We start from the raw sequence: 19,275 nt of genomic DNA, 5'->3' as shown, positions 1-19,275 counted from the left end.
CTCATGTTTCTTTCTGGGGATAGACTGTTGTTGGTCTTATGGAAGGCGCGGTAAGTGTTAAGTCCTAGATAATCAAAATGCAAGAAATAGCAGTGGTCCTGTATTTATTCATTAAAAACTTTTTTGTATCAACACCTCTCTCTGTGAAGCATCACCGAGGAGGATAATGACCTACTTTAATCCCAAAACGTTAACAACAATGGTGGCTTATATGGCCACAGAGTAAAAACCCATTTAACATGAGAAAATGATTTTTCTCTTTGCAAGTGAAATAAATTGTTCATCCATGGCAGGTGACAACATAAGAAAAGCATATTTCAGTTGTGGAAATCAAATGTGCTGAATACAACAAACAACACCCGTGCTTTGATGACAACCTGGGTTTGTAATGACACTCGTGTCGAAGGCAGTTAACTGTTGAACATCTTTTAATTGCTCATTTAAGATTAAATCTTCCTCAGAGAAAAACCCAACCTCTAGCTGGGACGAAACCTGTTGAATGAGCCGAAAACTGCACAAAGCTGCTCCTCTTTGTTCCTGGAAAGCTGACATTTCAGACGTCCCCCCCCCGACTGCTGCCAAATATGATTCAAGCACTATGAGCAAGTACAAAATAAAAAAAACGCACAACGTGTCGAACAAAGACACAGTGCAAACATACATTTCCTGTTAGACTTCACCTGTCAACCCGCCTCTGGGGTCGACCTTGCAGACAGGTAGAGGTCGTGATTAGGACTGAACGAATGTGAGCAGCAGATGAGTCAGAGCTGAAGATCCTGCTGGGTCTAATCTAGCATGGATGGCTGTGTCAGTGGAGACTCATCCTCTCCATTAGCGACCGGGGGAGGAAGAAAAGTACCACAAAATCCATCTGAAAGGATGATTCTAGATGTGGATGAAGGCTTATTATCTCTGGATCGTTCATGAGACTAATCATGTGATTCATTTGTTGGGAAATAACTGACTTTCTGCAGCATGTCAAAAGTGATTTGGGAGATTTTGTTTGATTCACTAAAGTCAGTTTCTTCACTCAAATTGAATAACGTCTTCTGTAACATCTGTCCCTCCAGTGCTTCTGCTTTCTATTCAAGACATGTCATGTTATCAATGGTTTATGAAACAGAGTCCCAATCATACTAATCTTTTTTTATTTAATTTATTTTAGGATTTTAAAGTTACAGTGAGGAACTTTTACTGGTTAGGAAACAGTCTCAATGTATTACTATATGAACTACATAAGTAAACGAAACCATCAGCGAGGCGATTTACTCTTTCTATATCGTTATTCTTAATGCTTGTCAGCGGTGCCAATGGGAAAAATACCATACGAAATGATCTGGCTTTGGGGTTCTATTTCTTTTGTTTGCCTTATTTTTTCTGCATTGAGTAATTTCCCTTTTAATACTTTAAGTAAATGAACCTGGTTGTATTTGAATTGTTTCACTTAAAAGGTGTGTATCTATTTCCGCACGATGGCCTTCAACATGGCGACGGCTGAACCGGCAGCTCGCAGCTAACGGTGCTAAAAGCGTGAGTTGGGTGCTACGCTTCCGCAACGACACTGTGCGCCAGGACAGCGTTATAACCGCCGTATGAGCGCAGTGCAGAGCAGCGGTCATTAGCTAACCCGTGGGGCGCGCTCACACGCACTAAAAACATGGCTCAGCTATGTAAAAAAAGAAAAGCACAAAGAAGCTCAGAAAGCTACACACACAATGCAGGAATTTTTCTTGTGACAGTATTTTTTACAAGTAAAGAATCTGAATACCTCCACCACCACTGCACATCATAGGCCTTCAATATTACTAGCACAATTAAATACATAGTGACAGAGGGTACACAATCACACCAACAGTCCACCACCCTTGAGGTACTTTAGTACAAGGATCCAAAAATCATCAACGACCATCAAGTGAAATGACCTGAGTTTAACTTGGTTTGCCAAAAGGTAACACACTCTCAAGGGCTTCAGAGAAACATTCAAATACACACTTCCAATATGTAAACAGTACATTCAAAGAGTTGTGATGACCCGTCTGCCTTATTAATATAGAGGCAACTATATTCAAGTTGCTCAAAATCCATTTCTGATTTAATAATTCAACTCAAGTCTGAAATATCTCAACAGATGCATTGGCCTACATTTTTTGTGTGGACATTCGTGTTCACCAGATGAAGAATCAGATGAAGATGTTTATGTGTCCATAAACAAAACTGCAAAACTAATCCAATCCCGTCAGCCGCAGCTGTACCTTGTGTTTACTGCCAAATCATGCGTACGATGGTGAACATGGTAAACATTATAGCTGCTAAAGCATGTTAGTATTTAACTCAAAGCATCACTGTGTCCCAGTACAGCCTCAGCTGCTGAACATGATCCTCCAGCACCAGTACAAAAACTCCCCATAAAAATCACAATAAGGCCGCTTTAAACTCACTATGGACACAAATAGCCTATTTATGCATACAACCTATCACCACAGAAAACCACAACCCTATACAGGATTAACACACGAAAGGATCAACGAAGATAAAACTCAACATATCAACAAAGCACCATACAGGAACACTACCCAACATAAAGATATACAATATTATATACTATAGAGCTATTTTGAGTATAACATTTGACATTTCATTGTAAAATCACACAGTACAATAGGGCCACTATGCATTCCTATAGGGGGATGCAATAGAAAAGACATACTTCAACAGATTAAGACATCATCATGAGGCCAATAGAGGCTAAACTCCCTATAGAGAGCCACAGACACGCTGCACCTGTGAGATTATTATGGGATATCATAGGAACATGGTGTTTTATTGTGCATCAATAGTCTACATTATGATCGATATTTAGCACCATTGGATCACCATGGGTGCCTTTTAGTGTATGATAAGGGTTATTATAGAAGGTTAGATTGTTTATACCACTATAAAATGAAACAAAACCCTTCATTTATAGAACGATTAGCCAATAATGGAGCTCCATTGATCGACGTTTCTGGATTCGTATCAGTCGTGTGTGTGTGTGTGTGTGTGTGTGTGTGTGTGTGTGTGTGTGTTCATAAAACCGGTGTTAAACGGTGTTGTGTCACCGCCGGTCATCCGTGTTTTTTGACTGTTTGTCTCTTACCTCTGCAGGGCGGATCTGATGCTTTCTCTCTTTCTCTCTCTCTCTCTCTGCTCTGCACCTGATGAAGGCAGCTCGCTTCTCCAAAAATACTACTACTAAAAATAACAATAAAAACAACAAATGTATCCGAAACAGCAACAACAACGGCGCGTACTATCCGACCGTCTGTGCAGGAACACCGGCTGCGTCGTTTGCAATCAGCAGAATGGAATTTTTTTTTCCCCACCAGAAATGAGGTGAAATTGCCTGTAAAACGTCTCCTTTCCGCGGTGCCGCACGCAGCTTCTTTTACGCACGGCTCTACGATGACATCCTGCGTTAATTCGAGGTGGAGCGAAGCGATGTGGGAATGTTTGCAAAGGCGTCTGCTGCCTGTCACCTCCTCCCCCTAAAAATAACCGGCTTCTATGTGAATGAAATTTATTTTTCTCTATCTTCAGGCTGTTTACTGGCAACTCCTCCGCCCTATCAGACGGCAGATCTGTGCAGACGCGCGAACGGCAGGAGCGGCAGTCATTTGCGTGCTATGACTCATAACTGAAGCAGTGAGGCGTGTAATTGCTTCAGCATCAATAAATAGAGACATCGGACTGTAAAAAAAAAAAGGAGCAGAATTCTGCCCTTTTTGTGCTACCTCTACATACATTCAGGTGTGTTTGTGCTCTGTGCACTGCGGCGTCATTCCACAGTCAACACACCTGTGAGGCTCCATTCGGACATTTTAATGTTGCAGCATCACACCACTGCAGGGGGTGATGTGGTTACTGAAGCTGAAAACCGAATCATTCAATTATTAGTGAGACACAATTAGTCGATGACAGCTTTAATAATGAATTAGGCTAACTGTCATTATTCTGTTGGAAATTTCGAGTGTGTACTGAATTAAATGGTATTATGTGCAGTGCTGGAGTATTTACTCAAGAACGGTACTTACAAATTGAGGTACTTGTACTTGAGTATTTTAATCTCATGCCACTTCGTACTTACATCTCAGTAGGAGGTATTGTACTTCTTACTGCACCACATTAATCTGACCGGATTCATCTATAATGGCAAACAATCAGTTAATAACCAATTAAAAAAACACCTGCGTTTCATTGATGCTGTCGTCCTAACATGTCTCAGTCACCACCAGAAGGTGGCACTGTGACTCTAAACTTGTGCCCCAACAGACTCCATGCCGTCAATCAACAATTCGATCATACTCATACAAACGGGGGTGGCTAGCATTATCCCTATAGGAAGAGGGACCCAATGGGGTCCAATCGTCTTGTTTGCTATTATTAGCTCGTCTTGTTAAGGGGCTCTGTGTCGAAATAGTAGGCCAAACTGTAGTTTACATAGTATTCACTCATATTCCCAAATCAGAATCGGAACCGTTTATTTGCCAAGGTATGTTGCACATTCAAGGAACTTGACATGGTGGGTGGTGCATAACATTAAACAATCAACACAGTGCAAACAAATAGAAACATATTAAAATGTACAATGAAATATAAAATATAGTGCACAAACAAACGTGCACAAAAGATAACAGTACTATAAAAACGGGGTCCCGGGCTTTGTTGATGAACCCAACTGTAGATGGGAAGAAACTGTTTGTGTGGCGTGAGGTCTTGGTCCTGATGGACCACATCCTCCTGCCAAATGGAAGAGGCACGAACAGTTTGTGTCCAGGGTGAGAGGGGTCGGCTACAATCTTTCTTGCTCGCTTCAGGGTCCTGGAAGCGAACAAGTCTTGGAGGGACGGCAGATTGCAGCCAACCACCCTCTCAGCAGAGCGGATGATGTGCTGCAGTCTGCCCTTGTCCTTGGCTTTGGCTGCAGCATACCAGACCATAATGGAGGAGCAGAGGATGGCTGTGTAGAAGTACACCATCATTGTCTTTGGCAGGTTGAATTTCTTCAGCTGCCTCAGGAAGTACATCCTCTGCTGATACCTCTTGGGGATGGAGCTGATGTTAAGCTCCCACTTGAGGTCCTGGGTTATGATGGAGCTCAGGAAGCTGAAGGACTCCACCGCGTCGACGGGGGAGTCACACTCAGTGATAGGGGCTGGTGGGGCTGCATTCTTTCGGAAATCCACAACCATCACTGTCTTTAGAGCGTTGAGCTCTAAGTTGTTCAGACCGCACCAAGTCACCAGATGATCAATCTCTTACCTGTAGGTGGACTCATCCCCACCAGAGATGAGTCCAATGAGGGTGGTGTCATCCGCAAACTTCAGGAGCTTGACAGACTGGTGACTGGAGGTGCAGCTGTTGGTGTACAGGGAGAAGAGCAGAGGGGAAAGAACGCGGCCTTGGGGGGAACCGGTGCTGATGGAGGCTGAGACGTGTTTCCCCAGCTTCACATGCTGCTTCCTGCCAGACAGGAAGTCTGTGATCCACTTGCAGGCGGAGTCAGGCACACGCAGCTGAGAGAGCTTGTCGTGCAGCAGAGATAATGGTGTTGAAAGCAGAGCTGAAGTCCACAAACAGGATCCTGGCGTAGGTTCCTGGGCAATCCAGATGCTGAAGGATGAAGTGAAGGGCCAAGTTGACTGCATCATCTACAGACCTGTTGGCTCTGGCGAACTGCAGGGGGTCCAGGAGTGGGTCGGTGAGGGTTTTTAGGTGGGACAGGACAAGGCAAAAGACTTCATGACCACAGAGGTCAGGGCAACGGGCCTGTAGTCATTAAGTCCTGTGATCCTTGTTTTTTTGGGGACAGGGATGATGGTGGAGGCCTTGAAGCAGGCTGGTACCTTGCATGTCTCTAGGGAGGTGTTGAAGATGTCTGTAAACACCGGAGACAGCTGATCAGCACAATGCTTCAGGGTGGAGGGGGAGACAGAGTCTGGGCCGGCTGCTTTGCGGGGGTTCTGTCTTTTAAAAAGCCTGTTGACGTCTCAAACTGTTGAAGTTGAACCAAGTTAATACAAACTACTTGACACACTTGCTGGGTAGCACTCCATAGAAGTACTAACAATAATAATTGTTATTTACAAAACGTTCTCTTTGTACCAAGAACATATTTATAGGCTTCATTGTCATTTATTATTTGATTGTATTTTTGATGCATTGCATTGATCTCTATCAAAAGCCCTGACATATTATTAAAGTCCACTGATTTCAATACAATTCTGATGGCATGACATTTAACTCAAAGAGAGAAAAAAAAGATCCGATCAACTGGAGACCCCAACATCATCAGGGTGACGCTCCTCAACAGTTTTATAGTGAGTTATCTTCCAAAAATGGTTGAAAAGTTTTCAAACAGATGCTCTTATTTACAACTGAAATAAGCTGTAAATGTTCACATGCAAGTAAAAGCCCTGCATGCTGAAGGTAAACACACACGAGTACAATCAAAATGTCCAGGTGTGAGTAAAAATGATGCACAGCATTTTAGTCTTGTATCTGGTCAACAGGGCGCTAATTTGAACTCCTGTTGAATGGACGAATGTTTTACTGAGCATCATTCAATGCATCATTCAATACATGAAGCTGATAATACTTGTACACTTGTACTTGTGATAATTTACATGAAGTTAATAACAATTTTACTGCTGATACTGAAAGAAAGGTTTGAATGCAGGATGTTTAGCTTGCCAGTAATGGAGTCTTTTCAGTGTGGCTATTAGTAGGTTACTTTTACTTAAACAACTGGACCTGAATGATGAAACTAAATGTTGCGTATATGACGTGGGCGTAAACGAACGCCCATTGGCGGAGACGAACACGTGATCTCGAAGTACTACTACCGCATTTACCGGAATCATTTTTCAGAAACGCCCCTGCTCTTAGAAGTTAAGACATGCTCAACATCCGATCCGCCAATATAAATCCCAAGATGGCTTTTGGGATATTTTCGAAATTCGTCCTCGCGATCGGTAAGTTAATTGTCTTTTAACGCATTCAGATTTCAAAACTATATAGCAGAAATCTAACTTATGGACGCATGCGCTTAAAGAGTCGGCTGATGATTGAGACTTGTTTCGGTGAAACGCAAAGCCGAAATAAAACCATTAAAACAAAACTACACGATAATGATACGATAGAGACATGTGGCGTTTCTCCACACACATCGAAATAACTATAAGCTGTTACTCAAAGGAGGAAATGAACGTCGACAGTGGGCTGGAGTGAAAACAAGTAACATAGAGAATACATGTAATAACATAATAGTCCAAAAAGGAACATTAAAAAGCTGGGTTTATATTTTCCTGATTCGATGAGATCTGATTCCTGGAAATTGCTCCTTTTAAATATTCCCGTAAGAGGAGCGGCTGGTAGTTTTGGGGGCTTTCCACCTGCAGGACTAGATGTAAGAATGTCATTGACAGTCCTGAGCTCCCATGCAATTGGCATTTCGTCACAGTATCTCGCTTCCTTTTCAGGTGAGACCATAGGCACAGCAAACCTCATCAGAATAAACATCAAATAGGCTAGGTCTGAGGTTTTAGAGCTGTGTGAGGTGAACACACAGCACATGACACAGTTCAGCCAACATCCTACACGAAAATATGAATATGTTATATACTTAATATAATGTATTACTCATGTTGTGGGGACACAACCCTGTTTACACAGTCACATTGTTGGGACTGGCCTTCCTTTTGGAGACAATATGCATGTCCTTATAAGATCTACTGTATATCATACATTGCGTAATGGTGAGGTTTAGGCCAGACGCTATATGGTTCACAGCAGCATATTTTAGTTACGTCAACAAACAGGTGGTAAAAGGTGAAAAAGAGTCCCGGAAGCCCGTCCCGCTTCAGCACATTATTATAGATGTGGTGAGCAGCTGACGTCACTCATTCATGTGTTTATTTCACCGCATACCAAACAGTCAGCTGTTACACCGCATACTCCATTCAGAGAGAATCACCCATAATTCATTTAAATTGACTGAGTTTATAGTGTCACTCTATGTAATCAATCTGAGTCAGACGTTAGAAAGTCTTTGCCTCAAAGCTGCAGGTGTAAGTTTTTCATTGAAACACGCCCTGTGAGGTAATCTCCTCCGCTATGATGAAATCATCGTTAAAGTAGAAAGCAAACAATCCACAAATCTGTGGTCTTTATCAGAGCCCGCAGGTCTTAAGTTACTTAGAGGATCAGTCTGACTCTGCTGCTACTCTACAGTATATATGTGTTACTGTCAACAAATCTGAATTATGAGACAACGGTCCGTTGGGCACAGACATGTAAAAGGCCCCTCGCTCCTCCGCGAGATGTCCGGACTGAAGGGGTCTTTTTGGATCTCTTTCTGCTGTTTTATTTCACACTTTTGTCTTTTTGTGGTTTCTTTTGCACTGATTTGAGTCTTGATAAGGTTGTTTTATGTTTTGGGGTTCATTTTGTTGTTTTTTGTGTTGTTTTATGTCTTGTTGTTATTTGTTGTGTTGTGTCTCTCGGGTCATTTAGTTTGTTTTCATTACTTTGCTTCCTTTTTTTTGGTTGTTTTTTGTGTGTTTATTTCTTTTCGTGAATGTCTTTTTGGTGTCATTTTGAATATTTGTTATGCGTCTCTTTGTAGTTTGGTAATCCATTTCCTACCCTGTCTGTGGCTCTCAGCTCCAAGCCCATGGAGTTTGTTGACAAGTTGAAAACTGTATGATATATCAAGATTTATCCTTTAAAAGACTGAGTTTGCAATAGCTTAAAATCTCATTGTTTTCTTCAGCTTTTGTTTCACGTGTCTGAACTGACACGTGACTTGGGGAAAAACAGGCTGATGTTTGTTTGTTTAGCGGGAGGTGAAAGCATTGGTTTCGTTTTCCTTTCTATGCTCCTTCAGCAGAGGACTGTCTGCTGTGTTAGTCATCGGTGGAATGAAAAAAAACAAAGGAAAACATTTTCCGAACATATTGCCACTTTACCAATCTGCAACGCTTTCAAAAGTCAAAAGCCACACATCTTACAATCTTACTAAACTTATTTCAAGAGCGAGGCGGCTCTGCGGTGAACTGATTTGAACTCTGACTCTGATCTGAGATTATTTTAGAGAAACCAAAGCTTATCTCAGTCCTGACTAAACACTTTCCCGCTACACTTAGCTCTGTTTACATTTACTATTCATTCATAATGTAAGAGAAGATATCTGATAACAATCAGGATTTATATAATATTAAAACAACTCAAACTGTTTTAATACGTGCTGTGATGAGCTGTGAGAGCAGACATTTAAAAATGAAATATACAGTCATTTAGCAGATGCTTTTTTGAACCTAACAAATACACTTTGACTGACCTCTTATTCACTTCACTTCCTTTCATTTCTTCCCAGTTTCCTCTTTTGCTGCAGTTTCCTTCTTTCTTGAAATCAGGATTCACGATCAAATTCCCGAATTTAAATCCCATCAGTCTCCTGGACAGTCCACTTTCCTCTGCCTTCATGTCTTCACCCCATGTTCTTGACCTCTGACCCTGAGACCTGCAGGGACAAATAAATATAATAAAATACATGTAGTGTAGATTGACATTCATAGCACCCTTCATAAAACGCGTGTTCTCTGCTTAAATGATAGATGTAGCGTCATTGGCCCCAGAGAAGCTACATTTCATCCCTACTGTGTTCTTGTACGTGGATGGGTTCAGAATAAAGTTTTCTGATAAGATCTCAAAAAGATCTGATTCATTACAGATTATATGTAATTGTATTTGTTTTGCAGGTAATTGTTCATGAACAAAATTCTAATGTTGACATGATGATGGTGCTTGATGAAAAGTCACAGGATCACCAGTTATTAAAATTAATCCTGAGAGGAACATGAATGTGTGAAAGCAAATTCCATCACAACCCATCCAACGACTGCATGCTACAGTAATGCACTGCAGCTGCATTAAAATGCATAATAATTTAAAAAAAAATTGTCGTTCATTTTCAGATTTTGCCATGCTGCTGGTGTTCCCTTCAGCTGCAGCAGAGTCTCGATCACTTACACTTAACATGCTAACATGCAACGTCACCCAACAAGCTGATGGATTCAGCTACCATCTGTCCCGACCGCCCAGTTCACCCGAGTGTACGTCGTGCTGGGAGTCGAAGAACGTAAGTCCTTCACACTCAGCCCCAACTGGGTTTATCAGAGAGGATCTTCAATAAGCTGAGATCACGCTATGTTTTTGTTTTCCAACACGGTCACCGGGTCAGATCATTCAGCTATACAGTCTTGTCGACACTTTGGTTGCTTTTGTTCTTCTCCTTGTGCTGCCACCTTGTCGTGGTGGAGAGGCTTGTGTGTCTCTTGGAGACCCTGAGAGCGGTGCCGGGTGGGAGTTTCATCTCCCCGCAGGGTCAACCGAGCCGGATTGGTCTCAGGTGAGGGGCCTGACCAAAGGCAGCACAACTCTGCACTCCAGGTTAGGGGGTTGGTCACGGCGCCAACAATGTCTACACAAGCTGTGCAGTGACAGCAGCAGACCCACCGATGTCCTGAGCCAATGCTGATGACCAGTACCAGCGCTAATCCGGCGAATAAAAGCTTTAATGGATCGATAAAGACTGAAGTAAAAGGACATTCAAATCTGATCATTTCTTATCTGTACTGGTTTTATTCCCAGAGGGCGAAAGTAAGAAAGGAATCTGATTTGAATAGGGAGAGGAAAAATGAGCAGGAAATCCAGCAGTTCACGCACAGTGACGATGTACCACACACATCAGCCTGACAAAAGACTATTTCTTTACCGGACTAGAACTTCTGCTTTTTGTACTCAAAAAAACCACAAAAAAAAACTGCCACACACACAGGTGAAAACTATTTTAGCGTCACTATTGCGGCTGGTAATAAGGAAGAGACAGATAATGTCTGTTTAATACGCTGCAAACATATTTTTGCTCATTTCTGCTGTCGGCTAAGTTTCAGGTTTGAGTTGTGGCAAACTGGGCTGCTTGATACATTGAAATGATATCCAAAGAGGAACACGCCTGAACAATCCACTCTCCTACAAGAGAAGATGATCTTGTATTTATTTTCCGTTTATTTGTAAGTTACAAAGTTGTAAGTGGCGAGCATGTGCCATTGAGCTAACTTAACGTTATTGAAGTGACATTTTTTTGCATATTTGGTGGCAGCACCACCACCAGATCAAAGCATCTTCCTATATGCAAATTTGCAACAATTTTGCTCTCTCTGGTGTAACCAGGCTCTGATGTGTACAAAAATAAATCATTTGGACTAGTTGTTTGTCAGGGTGCTAAGTACAGTTGTGGCTGTTAGCAAGCTGTTGCTATGGTGTTGGTACGGCACTGATAGGTAGTACTGGGGAAAAGTGCCTCTGATGGTGGGACATACTGTTCCAGTGTGTGGATAAGCTTTACTCTTCTACTTCTCCTGTGTCAAGACTGAGAAGATATTATCTGCTAATGAATGGCACTGGAAACTCCCTAAATCTCCACCAATTCTTCCCCATCTTCTTCTTCTTTTTATGAACAGTGTACTTACAAGTGATTATTGCGATCTCTGGAAAAACCCCACCTGACGACTGATGGTCTGATTGCGTAAGTGGTTTTTTTTTTTAAATCAACTAAATTTGTGTCTGTGTGTTTATTTTCCAGAGAACTGTCGTCGCCCGGGACATTGAAAACCTCACCCAGAATGTCTGCCAGTCCTACCTGCGCTACACAAGGGACTGCCCTGATGTAATAAATGTAAAAAACTTCATATCCGAATTCAGTTCCAACGTCAGACACTAACAATTCAATAGGACTCCTAGACATATGACATTTGGGAATGTGGAAAATACAGCTGGGGATTCCCCACATTTGTGTCTAATCAGCCAAATGAAGAAAGTGTTCAGAGCTCATGTGTGTTTAGTGCTGGATTGTTACTAGCATGTTAGCATGCTAGCATTTGATAATTATCAGCAAACACAAAGTGCAGGTGAGGCTGATGGGGAATGTCATTAGTTGAGCAGGTGATTCTGCATAAACAAAAGTGTTGTTCGGAACTATTGATTATGTATTTTTATTATCGATTCATCTTTTTATCTATAATAAGTATCATATAAGTGAATAATACCCATTTGATTTTCCCAAAGTCCAAGATAACATATTGAAATTGCTTGTTTTGTCTGACCAACAGTCCAAACCCAAAAACATTATTCAGGTTACTATTAGAAAAGAAAAGCAGCAACCCTCTTGCATTGTGACTGCTGTAACAAGGACCACATTATTAGTACTCCCCCTCAAACCTGAAACATGTCCAGACATGTTTACTCTAAAAAAAAAACACTCAGGCTGCACTTCCTGTATCTGCAAAAAAATAAGTCTTGAAAACATCTTCAAAATCATTTTTATCAATTAAAATTATACGTTTTTTGCAAATGTCTGGCAATAGAATCATGTTCATATTTTTAAAGATCAGTTTAAATTAAATGTTTGCACTATACCCTCTCACTCATTCCTGTGTATCTCTTTCTTCCTTTAGGAACGCGAGGAAGCCCACTGTGAATGTAAGTGTTGCATTCAATTTAAAAAATCCCCTTCTTTGTTATCCGCCTACACTGTCAAAGTGGTGCTACTCGTGATGTGGGAGGTTTCAAAGAAAGTCAGAACCTGAAGTACCCACCAACACATTCAGAGAAGGGAAGAGTTAATCTCTCTCCATTGACTCAGCAGAGATAACATTACGTAAGAAAAGCTGATCTACAGCAGAATAAATATTTGACAGCAGTACAGAATGCCTGAGAGCCTTACTGCATTACATTTCTATATTTTAAATTGGCACCTGAATTTTGTGTTTTCCTTTACATTAATTAAGTGTTTTACGCTCCAAATTACCAGGGGGAGGAACCCCAGACCTCCGCCTCATATGTGATCCCACCAATGTAGAAACCAGACCCATCAGCTGAACAAACTATGGTTTAACAAAACACTGTTTAAACCTCTTTAATGTAACCACTGAGTAGACTGCAGAGGGCCAAACTAAACCACAGACTAACTCAATATTTAGAACCCAGATGGACCGTTGTGGTTCAATAATAATCGAGGGTCACTTACGCTTTTCTGGTGTAAAAAAAAATCAATTAAATTCAAAAGTTCCAAAAGTATTGTCCGCTGTTATGCAATACTTTGGGGAATTCAACTAAATTAAAGTTAGAATATTTCAATTCTTCTTCTGGAGCCAAAATATCACAAAACCTTTGGTGTTTAAATTATACAATGTGTATCTCTGTTGAAATAGTCATTATCAAAAGGAAAGAAGAATAATATCAATATAACAGCTTAGTACAAACTTGTCAATGGTTGTGTTGTAATTTTACAGATTAAAGAAACGTATGATAAGCTTATAATGCACCGTTTAAATATTAAACCAAAGGCTCCTAATCGTTTTTGGCTTGTGACCTCTCATAATATAGAGTTGGGGCCCTTTGTCACATTTCCAATGTCAATAACTATGTTTCACCTGCTTTTATGTACATTTTCTGTAAGGGTATTAAAAAACCTGAGTGGAATCGACTGCAATTTAGGGGGAGACATTACTATTCATTTTCTCATCTGAGTTTTTACTATTTTCTTCAACACATTTACTGATTTGTTCTCCACGTCTTTTCTGTCCTCTAGTCAACTGCAGCCATATCTTGGATCTCCCCACAACCACTGGTGAGTCTCCACATGTTTCCTCAACTAATTCACTGCAGTTTGTGGTTGTATATCTTCGCCTGAAGTGTAAAAAAAACATTATTATCCGCCGGCTGCAGTTTAACAATGTAATGCCAGCTCAACCAAAGGATGCTTTTGTGTCATAAGGAAACGTGTAACAGCACTGTCTCCAGGAAATTCAGTGGAGTAGAAAACTCCAGCTGAGAAAAAAAAAAAACTACTGCACTTTTTGCTACTTGGATGTTAGTCACATCTGGAAACACTGAACATCATACAGCTTCAATAAGGAGCTGAAAAAAAGCAGATTCACTAAATAGAGCAACGCCAAATGCTTTGCACAATAAATCACATGTACTGTGTAGCCACATTTAGATTAAATAAAACCAGGATCCTAAATGAAGTTTCCTGTGTCTTTAAGAGTTGTTCAGTTTATGGTTCACTCGTCTAGCACTGTGCGTCAGGTAGAAAATGCAAAACAGAAGAAGAGCAGTGGCACAGAATATAAAAGGGCACACCCTTGATTGTTTCCAGTAAATGTCAGAAAGGAGGCAGTTGGACATACAGGGGTTTGTATCATGTATATTAAGAGATAGATTAACAGCGTTTAGCACTATAGTTATATCAAATGTTAACCCCTTTGAATATGAATTAAACTAGAATTCTTAAACTTCAGTTGTTTTTTGATTATTTATTATTTATTTAGATTTTAGTCTCTTTGAAATAATATGACCAGATAACATGCTGCATGCAGGAATGCAGTGGGCCCACATTCCATACCTTTTTTCACTGTCAGTTAAATGTACCACACATTTAATCCCAACACGTTTAACAAAAAGGGGAGAAAACACAAGTTGTACATTTTAAAAATGGTTTCATTTAACCAAAGTAAAAGGGAGCCCTTTACTGTCCAATAGTTGTTGAGCTATTTCAGTCTAGACTAAAGTGGCTAATAACTCATTGACAATGTTTTTGAAATAGTTTGATAAGATATGACCTGTTTCTTTTTTCGTCTTTGTCTCCTTTCAGTGGACTCTACGTTGATCTGCGTCACTAAGAGTTGGTGTCTGAGCGAGCTCAAATTTGGCCTCTGTGTCGCTGGTATTATTATTTTTCTTCTTGTAGTCGTTGGCTCTGCAGCGCTGCTATATCAGAAGAAGAGAATCTGCAACCATGGGAGAGCTTCATACACTGCTGCAAATGGGAAGAATGCCATGGAGCAAGAGATGGTAGAGGTCAAAGACATAATTTAGGAGTTGATGTGGTACAAAACAACAGTGGCTGAACAAGGATGAAACCTGACTACCTGTAGTCTAAATGTGGCCACTGTTCTTGATAATAATGATAATGTTTTTAAGTGCCTTAAAGACTAGCTAAATTAAATAGAAATAAACACCGTAAGTGCTACACATACAAAAATATTAAATAGCCATATTTATAATGGAATATTTTAGGATATATATATGTATATGTTTTTCGTTTTCCTTCATACTGTAAATGAGCTTCAGGGGCCACCCTGGTCTCTGTGGAAAGACCAGGGTGGCCCATTCAGAGGGCCTAAGGCTCATTTGAGTTTTAAAGTTTAGCAAATATGTCCAGAAAGAAGATTACATTTGTTCAGAAGCAGTGTCATCTGCAAAAATGAGTTAAAACAGAAAAGCAGTACTGGATAAAGCATTAGAATATGATCTAGAGATACATTTAAAGACTTATTCTTGTCTTTATAGTGACAGTGACCATGTGGGAAGTAAGTTCGTTGAAAACCACTCGTTGTTCACAAGCCCTCCCTGACTCACCCTGGGCACTGTCTCTCTGGGGTTTCCCCGGCCTTAACTGTGATGTGCACATTGTAATGTCTGAGTCAACAGTTTTTATATTGTTTCACGACTTGTTTATGAAAGTCACATTTTTCCGAGTAGTTTTAATCATTTAACTCTTAATGATCAGACTGCTCTAATGTAAATGTGTCACATTTTAAATCCTCCGTTGGGACCATGCGCTCATCAAACGTTTATCAAAACACACTGTCGGTCTTTGCTTACAGTGTTGGCGGTGGAAGAATGTGGCTGCAGTTCTGGAGCCACCTCATTTCTCCCAAACCATTCAGCAAAACCAGCTTCTGTCTAAATCAGAGGCTAGGAATATGCTGTGCTGTTGCAGAATCACATTTTCCAGACATGAATCTTGCAGCCTTAACTGAGGTTTGTAAGATGTAGTCTGGTTTGGAGCCAAATAGTCTTTTCACGTTAAACCGGTTTAATGCTCTCATTAGCCGGTGATCTTGTCTAGAATCAGTGCCCTGACACACCAAGCTGACCTCAAAGAACTGATGCCGTCAAAGAACGACTCCTTTCAACTTTGCAGTCTCCTGAAAAGTTGCGACTCTAGTAGACATTTCTGTCCACAGAGAAGAACGGTTATATCTCTTCGTCGAATTCACAATGTAGTTTTCCCACTTCACGTATTTTTCTGTGTCCGTTGTCAGACGACAGAATGAGTACAAAATAATGATTTAATCATAATTCACAAGTTGCTGTGCTGAAAGTCATCATTTGATAATGAGAATCCAATTACATTTTTACAACACTTAGCCAACACACCGTATCACTAGATTAAATGCTATCAAACACCAACCCTACACACAACCATAAACCATAAATGCCCAACCGTGGCCTACTAACAGTCCCCAATAACCAACGGTTGGCTTGGTGTATCAGGGCTTTCAGCTCCAGTGACTGCAACAGTAAAAAACAGGCTTTGAATCCTAAATCCCAAATGTCACCAGCCTCAGATTACCCCGGAGGTCAGAAGGTCAGAGGTCACTTAAATGGCTAGCACATAGCACATAATATGTTGGATTAAAAATCCAGTGACCAAAACATGATCCATGGTTGACAGATAAGGGAATGGAAATGAAAAAAGGAAGATAACTGTCCATCAGGTCATCTGACGATACAACCACATGATGTGGACCGTCAGAACTCTTACTGATCGATAGTGATATTGATCTTCCTCTGTGGAAGTTGGGAGATTTATTTATTATAATGAATAATGAATAAAAGAGTCATATATTACCTGATAGACTGTCTGAATTGGACAGAGACGTTCATGGTGTTATATTAAGACTCTAATGTACGAGCATGAAGTTTGTACATGTCAGGACTCCTGGACTCTGGTATGACCAGAAATCAGCCAGGTGTTTTATTTTTGAGAAACCTGTCGGATCCAAGGAAGAAAGTCCTCCTTTCTTCCATCTTTTTAAGTGAGTTTCTGCTACTTACAGCTGCATTCATGTGCTGTTTTTGTGGCAGCAAACCCTCCTTAGAAACATTGACATTAGGGCTGCAACTTAAGTTGTTTTTATCATTAATTCATAATTTTGTCTTTCAAGTTGTGAACAATGCACATTATTATTTCCCACAGCCCAAAGTGACGTATTCATATTTTTATCTGACCAACAGTCCAAAACAGAAGAGTATGCAATTTATTATCATAGATAATAAAAACAATGCATCAAATCCTCATATTTAAGAAGCTGGAACCAGCAAATGTTTGGTGTATTTTGCTTGATAAATGAGGAATAATCAATTCGTTATCAAAACATTTGCCAAGTAAAACCAAAACTAGTAGCTAAAAGAGGCTAAAAAGCTGCGTGGAGCTGCAACGTTATGAGATCTTCACTTTGAGTGATTCTGATTAATGCAGCTTTAATGACAGTGAACTACTGGTCAGGTTATTGTGAAATTTGCCTTTGTTTTTGCTTTTATTTTTGAGAATTAAAGAAAGTCTAAATGTGCTCTATCCATCCTTTAGTTATGTAAACTATTAATGAATATGTGTTAATTTAGATTACTAAAGTATCATATAACCCATGTAATCCTTCAGTAAAAGTGATTCTATGGATTTGTTGCGTGTTTTGTGTACAATATATTGGAAAGTTTAAATGAAAGTTAATCACTTGTCTGGGTATGGTATAAAAATATATTTTTGCTGGCTGTGTACAAATCAGAGTTATTGACTATGAAATTATGTTACTCAGAGATGAATTATGTGGCTTAATATGATATATTCTGCTGAATAAATGATTTTAAATGGCCGTCTCAACTGTATTTTTTGATCGACAGCAACTCAGACTTCACTGATAACATTTTAGATATTTATGTTGAACTTACTTTATTACGCATATAGATACATTTGAATGTCTTCAGAAACAGGACTGGCTACAGACATTTTGTGTTTTTCCTGGGCCGTCAATCACCTTGTTTATTTAGGCTTTAAGACAATATTTTTGACAATAATATATACAGATGCCTGGAGCAGTGTGCCACTCCTTTTCCAACGGCATTCCAACATCATTTCCTGAAGGCACGTGCCTTCATTTTGGAATGACAACAAAGTGATTTCGTATTTGCTGATGTGCCCTGAAACTAATTATGGCCAATGTTAGGCTATATATATATATATATATATATATATATATATATATATATATATATATATATATAACTAATATTATGGCCAATGTTATGTATATCTATATATATATATATATATATATATGTTATGTTATATATAAAATATATATAACATTGGCGTATATATATATATATATATATCAGTGGCGGGCCGTGCATTTTATACCTGGGCCTTCTGTGCTGTCCTACTACAGTTGAACAGCTACGGTGCAGATATATGAATCTGTGCATGACGGGACGCTGCGTCATTAACGGACAATGCATAGTCAAATCAACGTAATTAACACAATGACAACCACAAAGTCATAAGAACCAGTCACATATGATAAAGCATGACACATCAATCCAGCAAACCTGCAGCGGATCCACACGTTCAACCACACAAGAGCACGAGCCATTCAAATTGTATTCATAAAAACGTTACTGCAGATGTAAAAAAACAAACGCAGTCAAAGAATACGCCCAACATGTCAAAATAAAGATCTGATTGGTTGAAGACTATGACAATCAACAATATCGTCCCCATATACTTCAATCTGCAAAGTCTAGAGGACCTCGGGCCTCTCTCCTTACATAGAGACATAGGGGCTGAATCTGATTGGATAAAAGCTCTCCTTAAAACAAGCTGTGCTGGAAGCGCTGTCTGCTTTGCTCTGGCTCCAGTTGCTCTTTTCACGTTCAAAGTTATGCAGATATATTTGGAGGCAGTTCACACTTTTCACTGAAACTAAAGGCTCAGCCAGTCTACAGCTTCCAGAAGCATCAAACCCGTAGCCACAAGCTAGCGCAATGCAGCAGCTCTGCTCTGTCCCTCAACAGTCTTGAGCTAATTTTGTGTGTAAACTGGCGAAGATTGTACCACATTTTAAAACGTTTCATTTGTCCTCCTTTTCTTGGATACACGACAGAGTAAAGGCATCCTGCGTCAGTCCATAGAAGTAGTTTACTGAGCGTCTCTGATCTGAACTACAGAGAAGCCGATTAGTAATGTCATACCGGTTTAACAGCAGCATCAAACCACTAAACCAGGTTAAAAATAAATACCATACATTGTTATTAAAACGATGTTACATA

General features: G+C 40.1%; 1 protein-coding gene across 2 annotated transcripts; it reads left to right on the top strand.

The window, feature by feature from the left end:
• The first annotated feature begins 6,914 nt into the window (after positions 1-6,914).
• Positions 6,915-17,776, top strand: LOC306695076 (uncharacterized protein). Of its 2 annotated transcripts, none has more exons than XM_079158212.1 (6): positions 6,915-7,010; positions 10,014-10,177; positions 11,684-11,767; positions 12,555-12,579; positions 13,691-13,729; positions 14,756-17,776. In XM_079158212.1, exons 1-6 carry the CDS (start codon positions 6,935-6,937, stop codon positions 14,977-14,979), a joined length of 612 nt encoding a protein of 203 aa, XP_079014338.1. In that variant the 5' UTR covers positions 6,915-6,934; the 3' UTR covers positions 14,980-17,776. The 2 variants fall into 2 exon arrangements, with proteins under 2 accessions (XP_079014338.1, XP_079014337.1); XM_079158211.1 differs by having other exon boundaries at positions 11,684-11,776.
• The last annotated feature ends 1,499 nt before the right edge of the window (positions 17,777-19,275 follow it).

The sequence above is a fragment of the Pholis gunnellus genome (assembly GCF_910591455.1).
Source record: "Pholis gunnellus genome assembly, chromosome: 4".
NCBI classification, from domain to species: Eukaryota; Metazoa; Chordata; class Actinopteri; order Perciformes; family Pholidae; genus Pholis; species Pholis gunnellus.
This window is presented reverse-complemented; position numbering and strand designations above follow the sequence as displayed.